Source organism: Ictalurus furcatus, chromosome 14 (assembly GCF_023375685.1).
Source record: "Ictalurus furcatus strain D&B chromosome 14, Billie_1.0, whole genome shotgun sequence".
Taxonomy (NCBI): Eukaryota; Metazoa; Chordata; class Actinopteri; order Siluriformes; family Ictaluridae; genus Ictalurus; species Ictalurus furcatus.
In genome coordinates this window covers 3,136,390-3,152,665 of record NC_071268.1, presented here as the reverse complement: position 1 = coordinate 3,152,665, position 16,276 = coordinate 3,136,390, and the positions used below count along the sequence as shown (strand labels likewise).

At 44.7% G+C, this 16,276-nt stretch overlaps 1 protein-coding gene across 5 annotated transcripts in view; it reads right to left on the bottom strand.

Moving 5' to 3' along the window:
• bltp3b (bridge-like lipid transfer protein family member 3B) overlaps positions 1-16,276 on the bottom strand; it is a 34,649-nt gene that overhangs the window by 11,911 nt on the left and 6,462 nt on the right. For all 5 annotated transcript variants that reach the window (XM_053642306.1, XM_053642307.1, XM_053642308.1 and 2 more), the window contains exons 3-14: positions 11,529-11,567; positions 11,179-11,270; positions 10,851-11,040; positions 10,619-10,759; positions 10,075-10,245; positions 9,776-9,956; positions 9,568-9,651; positions 9,030-9,176; positions 4,928-5,037; positions 4,404-4,545; positions 3,739-3,932; positions 2,133-3,391 (exon numbers count right to left, since the gene is read on the bottom strand). In XM_053642306.1, the coding sequence (XP_053498281.1) occupies positions 2,133-3,391; positions 3,739-3,932; positions 4,404-4,545; positions 4,928-5,037; positions 9,030-9,176; positions 9,568-9,651; positions 9,776-9,956; positions 10,075-10,245; positions 10,619-10,759; positions 10,851-11,040; positions 11,179-11,270; positions 11,529-11,567 (2,750 nt within the window). The remainder of the gene's footprint in view (positions 1-2,132; positions 3,392-3,738; positions 3,933-4,403; positions 4,546-4,927; positions 5,038-9,029; positions 9,177-9,567; positions 9,652-9,775; positions 9,957-10,074; positions 10,246-10,618; positions 10,760-10,850; positions 11,041-11,178; positions 11,271-11,528; positions 11,568-16,276) is intronic.

The window sequence follows — 16,276 nt, the reverse complement described above, 5'->3', positions numbered from 1 at the left end:
TTCTGACCAACCAAGCACTACGTTCACGCCATGTGGACTTTGTGGACTGTAAGAATTATTGGGAAATAATTTTTTTTTACCAATTGTTAAGCTAAATGTTTACTAAACAGATGAACTGGTCCAGAGATTTAATCAAAACGCTTCAAAATGATTCGTAAGTTTTTGCACAATGACGCCTGTTGTGATAAGTGGCTCAAATTCCTATTGTTTGCAATCGGACAGGTTCCACGAGCCTCCATGGGGTTATGGATTACTATACGAGATCTTAGACATCAACTGAGGAAATTGGAAGGAGGAACCTTCAGAGAGAGAAAATAAAATTCCTTATGTTCTTGACCTGGGAGCAAAACTCCACACAATTGTCAATTTGCTACAGACTCAAGGATGCCAATCCCAGACGTTTAATAGAGGAGCTCGACTACACGAGTTTTCACTGGGAGATAACGTGCTCGTATTATTACCCACGTCAGGTTGTAAATTACAACTGCATTACATTGGTGATACATTACAAATATACCACCTCAACCACTCAAAACCATAGAGAGAGGCAGTGCCTGTGGATTTGGTGACAGTGACTCCCGAAAGAGAGGGACTGGAACCGGAGATGTACCCGAAATACGCATCTCAATCCACCCTGTGGAGACCACGCCTCAACGTCCCAGACAGCACAGATTACCCAGTTGCAATAAGAGTTTACTGATGTGTCTTTGCACACCACTCTCTGGGGGTGGGGTTGCTTGGTCACCTCTACTGTTTAGTGGTTTGGGAGGAGCTCAAAGCTATGCTCAATATGGGTGCAATCGAGGAATCCCACAGTGACTGGTCCATCCCCGTCGTCCTAGTTCTGAAGGTGGACGAACTGTCCAGTTCTGGGACTTTAGAAAAGTCAACGCGGTGTCTAAATTGCTGCTTACCCAATGCTTGATCGGTTAGGCACAGCTCACTTTTATTTGACACTGGATTTGACCAAGATATTGGCAGAGCCCCTAGACGCCAATGTCCTTTGAAAAAACTGGATGTTTGGAGCCCCATCTATGTTTCAACAACTCATGGACAGAATCTTCCGTCCTCACGCTGCATATGCCCACATGAAACATCTGTTAACCATTAAACATCTGAGGGCTGTCCCGAGATCCTTGAGACACACAGGACTCACAGAAAACATCAAGAAGTGTGCAATTCAGTGGGTACAGTTATGGTATCTGGGTTTCTACTTGGGTCATGGTCTCCACAGTGGTAAGACAGCAGCAATTATGGCCTGCCTGAGACCCAAGACCAAAAAATAATAATGTAAAGCAGTTTCTGAGGCTGGCTGGATATTATTGTAGGCATGTACTGAATTATTCGGACATCACCAGCCCTCTGACCTCGTTTAAAATTGGGAAACAGGCTGCACGGTCCCCCAGCCGTCAGGTGTCAGGTGGTGGGTGTGTGGTTCTGAGGTGTACACACCAAACATGCCATTACTCACAACATTCCTTTTAACTTTTATAATCAGGGACCGAGTTCTTTCTCCATTTTTAACTATGTAAACTGACCTTTAAGCATTCATGCAATAACTTTTCTTTTGCTTTTTACTTCCCAGGTTAATCTACCTTGCCCAAAATCCAGAGTCTACTATATTTAATTCCATTTATCAGGCAAGCACCTTTATCCAAAACGGCTTACTTCATCTACAATTGCCACTACCGAGAAGTATTTTCATTTCTATCGTTAATAAATTACTTTCCTATTCAAAAATACATATAACGTACAACGGAGACAAGTTATCTGTCATATGAGATTCACGATCATTATACAGTATGCTCTCTTCATTTCATAATGCTCTTTGTTTTATAAAAAATATTTGTGTACAAAATCATGCTGCATTTTGTAATTCGCATTGATTGTTGTAATCTCTTAATGACTAACACTACACTCGGCTATACAATATCTTTGCTACTGCTCAATCTGAGCAAACAAGATGTTTTTTTATTGTTTCACACGGTTGCACTGCTGACCAACCCCAGTTTTTGGTTGTGGACTCGGTATTTTGGACCCCATGGTCATTTATGAGGAATGTACCCTCAGAAGTGCAAGAAAAGAACACAGGACATCAATATCTAAGTCAATGCTTTGATTCTAGACGTTACCTGGACATAGACTGAGGTAGTCTAGCTCCCTGGATCTTGTCATTCCAGTCCCTAGACATTGGCTCGCCCATGGAGTCCACTGCCACAGTCCTGCCCAGTGAAGCCTCACTCTCTGGGCCTGACCATGCATTTTTCTCCTCAACAGAACCTTTCTTCTCAGTTTGGGAGGATGCTGAAAGAGGCAGGAGAGGTGGAGCACTCTGGCTCTGTATCTCTGTGTCTACACACAGCAGCTGTTCAACAGGACAGGTGTGTTTGGCTGTGCCTGCCGTGCTGTCTCCTGCCTCACTGCCAACTTCCAGCGTGGCTCTGCTCCCAGACGGCGAGAGATCAGAACCCAGAAGGCTGCCGTCTGCATCAGCTGTAGGCACGGGCTTCAGCATAAGTGCGACCTCAGCACTTTTCACCAGGAGGCCCACACACGCACCAAACGTCCGTCCAGTACCTTGATGTGTCAAGCCGTGCTGCTGCAGGTCCTGTTGCAGTTTGCGCTGCAGGGAATTCAGCGTTTGCTGCAGTTTAAGCAGAAACACATATTGGCTATGGCTAGCTTGCACACTCAGCAGCTTCTGTACATGTACCAACACCTGCATGTCCGCATCTCCAGTGGATGAAGAAGAGGAAGAGGCGACAGAGGAAGAGTCAGCAGCATTCAGTCCATCCAGAGAGAAAGGCTTGTGCAGGCCATTGGTTGGTTGGTTACCCAGCATCTCGGTGCTATAATACTCCTTCAACAGTTTTTTCCTTTGCAGTCGACCACTGACATCAGTTGGCACTGGCACTGTCCCTGTGCCTGCTGCTGCCTTTGGTCTCTGCTGGTGCTGAAGATAGCGGGCAGGCTGGCACAGCCACAGGGTGAGCGGGAAGGAATCAACACACGGCGTGGGCCGGTGGCTTCGGGGACCCTCGTAGTCCACCCAGAATTGGGTGAAGCGTAGGGCCCACAGATCGGTGGCTGATGGTGTCCTGAGGGCATCAGTGCTCAGGGCAGGAGGTGCCAGACCACGGTAAACATCATGCAGGCATGTGTCTCTTTCATGTGCATGCCGTTGGAAGACTGGGTGAAGCACAGGAAATGAGGAGGACGTGGAGGAGGTGAAGAAGGCCTGCTCTCGGAAAGCCTGCAGCAGAGCCTCAAGGTCAGAGCGGGAGCAGCCAGGCGAGTGTCGTGTGTTCGTGGCCACCATTTCAGATGTCTGCACCGAAATGGAGCAGGGCTGGTCTGGCTCTAACTGATTCTGGTCACCAGGAATCACCAACTGTGCACACATATACACAGACACAGGCAGATGAGTACATGTACAAGAAATGTTGACATGGTGTGACTCAAAGGTTTTCAGTCACGCAGTTCATTTCAAATATCTAACAGACGAAAGCCAAGACCAGTGGACACGTTCATCACAGTCGGTTTCTACCAGAATTATTATATAAAGGCTATTGGAGAAATGGACATTTTTTTTCCAGATTATACTAGAAGTTCAGTGGTGGTATTACGACTAGTAATCAACTAGTAGTGGCGGTTAAGAGAAGGGCACTGATTTAATGAACACGATTGTTAACTTTGTAGGGGTCAGAAAGTGATCTTATGAAAAGCAGATTTTTCTACCTTTAGCATGAGACCGTCTACTCGGATGTCAATGTGCTCATCGGGTTTTTGGGAGTCATTGAGCTTATAGAGCTCCATGAACTGGACCAGGCTGTGGCGCAAATCCAGAGCAAACAGGTTGAGCCACACCAGGCTTTGTGCATCCACGACTAGTTGCAGGGCATTCAGCTGCACATATAGGTTAGGGCAGGGAACTGCAAAACACACACACACACACACACACACACAATTTTTCACAGCATAACTGGCATGTTAAATCTATCTAACAATAAATACAAATATTTACACCTCATACAAACAGTGTAGCACCAGAAACTGCTTCCTTTCTCGTGAATACAAAAGCTTTCAGCTCAGTTTTTTAAAATATGCTTGCATTCCAAACCTAAACGTTAAATTAAACAATCTCCAAAGTGCTTAAGCAGGGCACAGGTGCAGGGATTGGTGTAACCGTTACCAGTAATGTAGTCTTACTAAAGGAGATTTTTCTTCATTTGCAGCCATCAGTGCAAGATGTCTTGCTGAAGTAGTCCTAACTTCACCAAGGGTAGTGTAATTTTAAAGGGGTGTCCCGAATACTGTATTCATCATAGTATTAATTAATACCAGTGGTGTTCGCTAGGACTAATCCTCACAAACAGCTACAAGCAGGTGGAATGTAGTCTTACTGGGGTAGTCCTTTCCATCAGGGAAGTAATATTCTGTGAATTCCAGATGGATAGCAGGCATCTCCTGTGGCAGGTACAGGGTCTTTTTATTACAGGATATCATAGCCTTAGGAGAGGAGCGCCGCTGATCCGCTGTTGACACCTGAAAAAGATCAACAACAGCTGGATTCAGAAGGTGTGTTCGGTGGTTTTGTCTGACCTTTTGTAGTAGGAGTTAACACGGTTGAGATCACAAATTTGCTTAAATTTAAACAGTGACTATTCAAGATATCGCGCAATTTCTAGGTCAAGGTGTTGCACATTTCCTTTTTTTGTTGTAGAATTGTCAAAATTCATTTCAAAGATTATTTCCAGTTTTAAATTAAAAAAAAAAAATAAATAAAAATCCCAGATTTTCAATGTGGCCTCAGACTTTTGGACCCAACGTATATCTATATCTAGTAACAAACTATATTTCTTTTTTTCTGGATGGGTATGACTCTATATGCACCTCTACTCCGTGTGTGTGCCTGCTGTCCACTCACCTGGTAAATACTGAAGTCAGCCAGGCGCAGTACGATGGAGCTAGACATGAGCTGAGCCTTGGGGTTGGGTGGTTGGGAGAAGGAAGTACTAGTGCTGGTAGAGATTTTGCCTGCGAGAAGAAAACACAGAAAGAAATGTGACGTCTCACACACACACAGCCATGTGCACATCTCTGTGTGTGTATGTGGCACCCCAAATGCACACCAGAGAGGTACCTGGCTCCAGGCACCAGCAGCAGTGTGGGAATGGATCCCAAGCTTCAGCACCAGAGTCCAGCTGCCTAACTACTACGCCAGCACTCAGCTCCTCTATGGGGACACACAACCCATTACTATTGGCCACTCTTTTCCATCCAAACATTGTGACAAATTTTGAGGAAATTTCTAAAGAAAAGATATTAACTTTCTTTATAGATATACCTAACTTTTTCAACTCATAGTAAAGTTTTATATGACTACTTTATTGCACCAGGTGTACAGTCATGTGCAGGTTATAATAGTGTGCAGAAATGTCACTCTGGCCTGAGAAAAGTGTTCAAATCTGCGCCGGTGAGTAACTATACAGTCTGACGGTTGGCGGGAGGAAGGACCTGTGAAAGCGCTCCCTTCTGCACTGAGGCGGAGCATTGCTTTCAGCATGGAGAGAGTGACTGGGTTCAGTCCTGATGACCGAGAGCTTGGTCAGCATTCTCGTCTCAACCAGATTCTCCACCGTCTCCCAGTGTGAGCCCCAGGACTGAGCCCGCCTTCTACTACCACCTTCATCTGAAAGAATCATTTCAGATTTTCCAGAAAAAAAAAAAAAAGCTAATTCGAGCACTTTTAAGCACTTCAAGGACCTGTGCGAGCTCTGTTTAAAGGGGCCATGAAGATTAATACAGTATTTCATATGGTCAAAAAACACAAACAACCTTAAAGATTTTACACTGAAACACTGATTTACCTCAAAATCACTGGAATGGACATATTAGCAAATGCTGCTCAGTGTGTACTGTAGACGTGTGTCCAGGTCATAATCCCATCATAATCCCAGCAAGTTCCTGGCTACCTCACGAGGCACCAAGTTTCATCTGGTAATTAGAGGCTTAGCCAGCATGCAACATGGTGAGTACACCTGTCCACCTGTCAAGTGGACTGAGCCTTTACTTTCTGGATTTCTGATCTGGGGTTCTCAGCAGAAAACTCAACCAGGTGAGGTGCTATTGGCAGATCCTCCTTACAGTCTGGGCTCGGTGCCAAAAGGGCTTTGGTAACCCCAGTTGATACTACCAAGTCCTGCTGTTCAGGCTCGTAATAATCGTAACGATTCATCCCAGCACTCTTCTTCACCAAATGCTCAAAACGAATATCCTTTCAACACACTCCGTACCGTTTTCCTCGAATGTTCTACACCTGTGTACTGTAATGATTTGGAGTCCCTCGCTACCCATATGAGACAAGCGTTCCTATGGCTCATGCTGCGACGCGTTTCATTTCCGAACACGTCAGCGGCAGGGCCGACAACAACGAGAGATCGTGAGAGATGCCATCCATCGCGTGTCTTCAAAGTCATTTCAGAGAGTTTTCCTTTCACACCATCTCTGTCTTGCTCACTAAAGATCCATCATATCTTATATATTATAATATCTTTTGGATTAATCTATAATCACGATTTCTATAAAGCTACTTTTTGGCAATGTCTATTATTAAATGTGCTTTACAAATTCATTTGAATTTATCCGAATTAACGACAAGAATAACTATTAAACGACATGAAATCAAGTGCATGAGGACATACTGGATCCTCATTGGTGGATTATTACCAGCTACTCAAAAAGAGCCCTTCCATAAACAAACCACTGGCAGGAACACCATGCAGGTCTAGTGGGCGTCGAATAAACGTGTCCCGGTGTATCATTTATCAGCCATGCGAACGCATACTTTTCTGCATACGCTGTGTATATACACGTTTCATCAAGTTGTTCTTGTTCATGAGGAGGTGCATATACTGTGACCATGCGTCAGACCAGAAGCCCCGTGTGGCAGTAAAGTGCAAACTGATTATGAGTAATGCTGACTATGATGCACAGCGTAGAATAATTGTACAGTCCCTTCCAGAACGGTTGGGAAGGCAAGGCCAATTCATTTGTTCGTGCTGTACACCAAAGACATGTGGGTTCGAGATGAAAGGATGGATATGAGACGAGAGTTTAGGATTTCAGATTTTATTTCCTGGCATTTACATCTAGACGTGTTCAACAGCATAAGCCATAGAACATTAAACGTTCTGCTTGACTACAAACCGAGTGGTCTGATACAAACGTATAGGCACAGATCAATCTTAAAGTTCATGAAAGTAAATAACACTTAATATTTGGTCGCGTATCCCTTGCTTTGAAATAACTGCATCAAGCCGGCGACTCACTGACGTCACCAAACTGTTGGTTTCTTCTTTTGCGTAGCTTTTCCAGGATTCTTTCAGTTATTGTTTGTTTTGGGGGGGTTTCTCCATACAGTCTCCTCTTCAGGAGGTGAAATGCTGCTCAGTTGGGTTTGTGAAGGTCTGGTGATTGACTTGTCCAGTCTAGAACCTTCCACTTTCCCCCCCTGATGAAGTCCTGTCTTGAGGTGGAAGTGTGTTTTGGATCGTTGTCTTACTGCATGATGAAGTTCCTCCTGATTAATTCGGACGCATTTCTCTGTAAACTGAGAGACAAAATGTTCCTGTAAGCTTCTGAATTCATTCTGCTGCTCCGTCATGAGTTCATCATCTATAAAGACTAGTGAGAATGTTCCAGAAGCAGCCGTGACACTACCTCCACCATGTTTCACTGATGAGCTTGTACGTTCTGGATCATGAGTAGATCATTTCCTTCTCCACACTTTGGCACTTTGGTAGCGGATAAACTCGGTTCTGTATTTCTTTGTGAATTCCAGTCTGGTTTTCTGGTTCTGACTGCTGATGAGAGGTTTGCATCTTGTTGTTTGGCCTCGATATTCCTGCTCTCGACGTCATCTTCGAACGGTGGATTGTGAAACCTTCACCCCTGCCCTGTGGAGGTCGTTGGTGATGTCACTGACTGATGTTTTTGGGTTTTTCTTCACAGCTCTCACAATGGTTCTGTCATCGGCTGCTGCTGTTGTTTTCCTTGACCGACCCGTTCCACGTCTGGTTGTTCGTACACCAGTGGTTTCTTCCTTTTTCAGGACATTCCAAATGGTCATACTGGCTATACCCAATGTCTGTGCAATCATCATGTCTTCATGTTGGTTTATCCTTTTTAACAACAAATGCAGTCTTCACAGGTGAAACTGAAGGCTCAAACCAAGAGTACATGTTCGGAGCTATTTACTGCTTAAACAAATCACTAACAGGACAGACCTGGGTAACAAGAAACACCTGTCAGTCACAAGTTCCAATATTTTTGCTCGCCTACAAATTGGGTGGTCTGATACACAATGTGATATCTATATATAAATACCAGGAAATAAACGCTGGAATTCTAAACTCATCTCATGTTCATCATTTGATCTCGAACCCAAATGTCATCACTCTACAGCAAAAATAATAACAAAAAAAAACGGAATCGGCCTCGCCGTTCCAATAGTTTCTGAGGGGACTGTAAACCAAAATCATACGAAATACAGATCTAAAGATTGATTATAATAATGTCGTGCGTGAAGGTTTCGCTCACGCAGCTTTGTCTTTAAAGACCGCAGGAAACTTTTCTCCGAGAGTGATGAGTGGCTCATCAGTCGCTGTCGCTTGACCAGCGCAGTTCTAGTTGATCTCGGTCAGAAAATCGTCCCACGTTTGAACAGAAGCCATCTAGTCTAGGGTTTTGGGTTGTTTCTTTATGTAAACGTACGAGGCTGTGAGCAGAGCATTTTATAACGTGTGGACTTGATCAACGCTCCATACAGCCGTTTGTACGCACGTGTGATGAATGCCAATTTCCTTCTGCACAGTGGTGGCTTGTTCTGAGCACACTTTGATGAACGAGATCCACGGTCTCAATGACGAACCGAAGGTTGAAAAAGGACGACACGAATTTAACTTAGCAGCGACCTCGAAAGCAGTTTTTAAAAATCAACAGCCAATCAGAGAGACAGGAAATCTCACCATGTTGAGGGGAGCACTGCGATTGTCCGCTGATGACGTTTTTCAGCATTTCCATGTTAGATCTATATTCTTCTAACAGTGAATGAACCCAGCCTTCACGGGTCTTTGTGGCGTCACTGTAGTGCATCCAGTGCTGACAGGTCTCGCCTACGGAAAGAAAAACTCACCAATCAATCAGAGCGACTTCTTACTGGTGAATCCTCAGTTAGGATACGGTCGTAAAAATATTTTTTAACGCTAGACTTGTGCGATATCGATTTTCCCCAATTTCCATTGAAAAATTCTGCTAAACGATTTACTGGTCTAGACCTGAAGTGAGGCTGTAGTAATACGCAGATGTCATCAGATGATCACACGGCAACATTTTCTTTGTTGAGAGAACCAGTAAAAAAATAAATAAATAAGAACCGTGTATTTAATCACTTTCTGTTTACTACGTGTCATTACTCAGAAACATGAGTGGATACTGTGGGAATGTAATACGGTGTAGGGATGATAATACCGTTACAACGCACAAGCCTGTTTCATACGTTTATACCTGCTCTGTGGAACGGATAGTAGTCTACGGTGATGGAACTGAACGAGAGCTGCATGGCCCCGCCTTGAATCCTCTTACCGATCCCTGAGAGAGAGAGAGAGAGAGAGAGAGAGAGAGAGAGAGAGAGAGAGAGAGACGCTGTGACCTGCCAGACATTTGTAGGACAAAGTACTGGATGCATTTCGTTCGCTCTGCTGGTGTGCGGTACCTCTGTCCTTGGCGTGGATGTCGTCACAGATGTGCAAGTCGAGGTGTGTAATCTGCAGGTGGTGGGAGGTTTCACACACATTGAAGGCATTGAAGAGTTGAGCCATAGAGGCACTTGGGTCCGTTGCGGCTGAGGCCTGCTGTGTGTGTACCTGCTGTGCAGAGATGGGGGCTGTGGTTGCCTAACACACACACACACACACACACACACACACACACACGGTAACTTACTTACAGAAGATATTTTCTATTAGCGCTGCAAGAGCAAGGAGAGAAGACGTACACAAGGACAACACGCACCTGAGAAGAGTCCGGAGCCATGCTCTTCCTCTGCAGTGCTGACTTCTCCATGGCCTCGCTCAGAGACTTGGCGTACTGCACCATGGCTTTGAGCTGCGAATCCGTCAGCACCCACAGCAGGTCGTCCAGGATCAGGATCAGTTTAGACGCCACAACGTGGCAGTCCTTCATCTGATCAGGAAACACAGCAAGGAATGTGTGCTAGATAGAACGCACGGTATATTGAAGCAGACTCCGTTTTATGTGTGATTTGCTGGGAAATAAAGCGGAGATCCCTGGACAAAAAATACACTTGTTGCATGTAGCCTACAACTGTTGAAGCCTGGCAACCTTTTGCACTGCACATCCTGGACTTTATACAACCTGTACGCGAAAGCATGAACACCCCCAGTAACCCACTGCGGTCTTTTTAACTGAAGCTCTTGACCTGTATCCGCATGATTTTATCACGTTGCGCGCTGCCACATGATTGGCTGATTAGAACGCACAGGTGTTCCTAATAAAGTGGACAGTGAGTGTAAAATAACAGATAGAAAGCACTTACCCTCCTCTTAAGCGTGACTCTGATCTTAGACTGATTGGTGATGAGACGGATAGGGGCGCTGAGCACCTCGTGTTCAGAGCTCTGGATGGCATCAGCCTCGATCCGGATCATCTGCCAGCTAACCTCCTTAAAGGTCAGGATCTACACCGCAACACACACTGAATCTGAGTACACACACACACACACACACCTCCATGCACTCCCATGTGTTTATATTTGAACGGGTGTACACCTCTCCACGGGCAGGGTCCTGGATGCGCGTGTAGCGCAGGTCGCCGGTCACCCAGCTGGTGTTTACGCTGTAGACCTGCAGCTGCGAGAGCTCGAACGATGCATTGAAGGCCTTGGCACTGATCCGGATAACGATGGAATTCACAGAAAGAGAAATGCCCTCAACTACCTTCTCGGCAAAACCATACTCACTGAAACAGAGAAAAGGAGCAAAAGATATAGATATAAATATATACACACACACACACACACACACACACACATACACAAAAGAAAATAAAAGCCAAAGATGAGGAACATCCTTCAGGTGTGAAGGAAGCAATACTGACCTTTGACCTGAGGCTGTTGCAATAGGAGAGGGTCCATTAGGTGGGCGTGGCTCATCACAGGTGCTCATTTCCATCACAACTTTGTCCAGTGACTGAAAGACAGTTGAACCTATTCATTATTATTAATTAAAGACCTCACAAAATATCTCAAGCTTAGTGTGTGTACTGTGGAAACAGCCCAGATACGAACTGCAGCTTTGATCTTTACTACAAAACTTTTAAAAGTGTGCCTTGTTTAAAAAATAAATAAATAAATAAATAAGAAGAATAAAATAAAATAAAAGAAGAAGAAGCGTTACTCTACAGAAAGGACACCAGGTATAGTAGGTGAAGTGAGTGGTAACACTTACCAGGGCTATAGGATGTGTTTTCAGCTTGGTCCATGGGATCTGGTTGAAAACACACACACACACACACACACACTTAATTTAACCATTTAAAATCAAACACAACAAACTAAGAAAACTTCTCATACAACTGTGGCTTTGCCTTCTGTGTGAAATCTCAGCACCAATCTACACCACATCTGGAGTCCAACATCAGCAGATGTTGATCGAGAGTGGGTTTCTGGAGTTCTTTTTCTTTCCACACCATGTTTCTTTTTTTAATTTTTTTCTTTTTTATAGGGTTTGTGTTGAATACCAAACAAACCTGGCTGAATCAATACCTGGCAGAAAAAAATATAAGATGTGCACAGGCATTCATTCTGGTTTATTCTTAGGATTAAGAAGATAAGAACATCATCTTTAAACACACACTCTGTGTGTGTTTAAACACGGCTAACAAGCTGGTGTGTTTGGGAATGTAACCACACCAAACTGGTCCAGCACCTTTGCTGTAGGAAGGGAAAAAACTTGCTCATGATTCAGGGCTTAATACCACAGCTACACACTAACTGGGCCTTAATACCAGGCCAAACCCTGGTGTGACTCACTGCGTCAGAGTGTGTGTGTGTGTGTGTGTGTGTGTGTGTACACACTACACTTATTACCCCTTCACAATATTCTTGCTATCTGAGTAACGTTACAGCTGTTTGGTGGCTTTGTTTAAGCAATGCTCATACAGACGAGTGACAAGACGACTGAAAACACAGAATTTTAGAGGACTTCATATTTGACTTGAGTTTTTGCTAAATGTGTCCTCTGAAAGGAAATCACCTTAACAACAGAAGAGACAGACACCAGGCACACACCTACACACACCCACACACACACACACATACACACACACCCACACACACACCCACACACACACCCACACACACACCCACACACACACCCACACACACACACATACACACACACATACACACACACATACACACACACATACACACACACCCACACACATACACACACACCCACACACACACCCACACACCCACACTGTTGAAGATTTATTATACAATGAAACAGAAAAAGATAGAAGGGGAAAAGAAAAAAAGAATGAAAGAATAAGGAAAAATAGGAAAGGAATAAAATGCTACATCAGTTTTGAGTACTGCACACAGCCAGTATAATCCGGTGCTGATATGAGGGACGATTTAAGGATGATACGGTGCTGACATGAAGATGATACGGTTGCTGATATGGGCTGGAAATAGGGCTGATAAAGTGCTGATACTGTGCCTGTGAAACTGCGTTATACACTGCGCTGACACCATGCTAATATGGGGCTATATACATTGTGCTGACACAGCTGACAGCGTGTTGATATGGGGCTATATACACTGTGCTGACACCGTGTTGATATGGGGCTCTATATGCTGTGCTGACACTGTGTTGATATGGGGCCATATACACTGTGCTGATATGGGGCTCTATACACTGTGCTGACACTGTGCTGATATGGAGCTATATACTGTGCTTACACCGTGTTGATATGGGGCTTTATACACTGTGCTGACACTGTGTTTATATGGGGCTATATACACTGTGCTGACACCGTGCTGCTATGGGGCTATATACACTGTGCTGACACTGTGTTGATATGGGGCTATATACACTGTGCTGACACTGTGTTGATATGGGGCTCTATACACTGTGCTGACACTGTGTTGATATGGGGCTCTATACACTGTGCTGACACTGTGTTGATATGGGGCTCTATACACTGTGCTGACACTGTGTTGATATGGAGCTATATACTGTGCTTACACCGTGTTGATATGGGGCTTTATACACTGTGCTGACACTGTGTTTATATGGGGCTATATACACTGTGCTGACACCGTGCTGCTATGGGGATATATACACTGTGCTGACACTGTGTTGATATGGGGCTCTATACACTGTGCTGACACTGTGTTGATATGGAGCTATATACTGTGCTTACACCGTGTTGATATGGGGCTTTATACACTGTGCTGACACTGTGTTGATATGGGGCTATATACACTGTGCTGACACCGTGCTGCTATGGGGATATATACACTGTGCTGACACTGTGTTGATATGGGGCTCTATACACTGTGCTGACACTGTGTTGATATGGAGCTATATACTGTGCTTACACCGTGTTGATATGGGGCTTTATACACTGTGCTGACACTGTGTTTATATGGGGCTATATACACTGTGCTGACACCGTGCTGCTATGGGGATATATACACTGTGCTGACACTGTGTTGATATGGGGCTATATACACTGCGCTGACACTGTGTTGATATGGGGCTCTATACACCCTACTGACACTGTGCTGATATGGGGCTCTATACACTGTGCTGACACCGTGTTGATATGGGGCTCTATACGCTGTGCTGACACTGTGCTGATATGGGGCTCTATACACTGTGCTGACACTGTGTTGATATGGGGCTCTATACACTGCACTGACACTGTGTTGATATGGGGCTCTATACACTGCACTGACACTGTGTTGATATGGGGCTATATACACTGCACTGACACTGTGTTGATATGGGGCTATATACACTGTGCTGACACCGTGTTGATATGGCACTCTATACGCTGTGCTGACACTGTGTTAATATGGGGCCATATACACTGTGCTGACACTGTGTTGATATGGGGCTCTATACACTGCACTGACACTGTGTTGATATGGGGCTCTATACACTGCACTGACACTGTGTTGATATGGGGCTATATACACTGCACTGACACTGTGTTGATATGGGGCTATATACACTGTGCTGACACCGTGTTGATATGGCACTCTATACGCTGTGCTGACACTGTGTTAATATGGGGCCATATACACTGTGCTGACACTGTGTTTATATGGGGATATATACACTGCACTGACACTGTGTTGATATGGGGCTATATACACTGTGCTGACACCGTGTTGATATGGCACTCTATACGCTGTGCTGACACTGTGTTAATATGGGGCCATATACACTGTGCTGATATGGAGCTATATACTGTGCTTACACCGTGTTGATATGGGGCTTTATACACTGTGCTGACACTGTGTTGATATGGGGCTCTATACACTGTGCTGACACCGTGTTGATATGGGGCTTTATACACTGTGCTGACACTGTGTTGATATGGGGCTCTATACACTGTGCTTACACCGTGGTGATATGGGGCTCTATACACCGTGCTGACACCGTGTTGATATGGGGCTCTATACACTGTGCCTACACCGTGTTGATATGGGGCTCTACACACTGTGCTGATACCGTGTTGATATGGGGATATATACACTGTGCTGACACTGTGTTGATATGGGGATATATACACTGTGCTGACACTGTGTTGATATGGGGATATATACACTGTGCTGACACCGTGTTGATATGGGGATATATACACTGTGCTGACACTGTGTTGATATGGGGATATATACACTGTGCTGACACCGTGTTGATATGGGGATATATACACTGTGCTGACACCGTGTTGATATGGGGATATATACACTGTGCTGACACCGTGTTGATATGGGGATATATACACTGTGCTGACACTGTGTTGATATGGGGATATATACACTGTGCTGACACTGTGTTGATATGGGGATATATACACTGTGCTGACACTGTGTTGATATGGGGATATATACACTGTGCTGACACTGTGTTGATATGGGGCTCTATACACCGTGCTGACACCGTGTTGATATGGGGCTCTATACACTGTGCCTACACCGTGTTGATATGGGGCTCTACACACTGTGCTGATACCGTGTTGATATGGGGATATATACACTGTGCTGACACTGTGTTGATATGGGGATATATACACTGTGCTGACACTGTGTTGATATGGGGATATATACACTGTGCTGACACCGTGTTGATATGGGGATATATACACTGTGCTGACACTGTGTTGATATGGGGATATATACACTGTGCTGACACCGTGTTGATATGGGGATATATACACTGTGCTGACACTGTGTTGATATGGGGATATATACACTGTGCTGACACCGTGTTGATATGGGGATATATACACTGTGCTGACACTGTGTTGATATGGGGCTCTACACACTGTGCTGACACCGTGTTGATATGGGGATATATACACTGTGCTGACACTGTGTTGATATGGGGATATATACACTGTGCTGACACCGTGTTGATATGGGGATATATACACTGTGCTGACACTGTGTTGATATGGGGCTCTACACACTGTGCTGACACTGTGTTGATATGGGGATATATACACTGTGCTGACACTGTGTTGATATGGGGCTATATACACTGTGCTTACACCATGCTGATATGGGGCTATATACTGTCCTTACACTGTGTTGATATGGGGCTCTATACACTGTGCTGACACCGTGTTGATATGGGGCCATATACACTGTGCTGATATGGGGCTCTATACACTGTGCTGACACTGTGTTTATATGGGGCTATATACACTGTGCTTACGCCATGTTGATATGGGGATATATACACTGTGCTGACACCGTGCTGATATGGAGCTATACACTGTGCTTACACCGTGTTGATATGGGGCTCTATACACTGTGCTGACACTGTGTTGATATGGGGCTCTATACACTGTGCTGACACCGTGTTGATATGGGGATATATACACTGTGCTGACACCGTGTTGATATGGGGCTATATACACTGTGCTGACACTGTGTTGATATGGGGCTCTA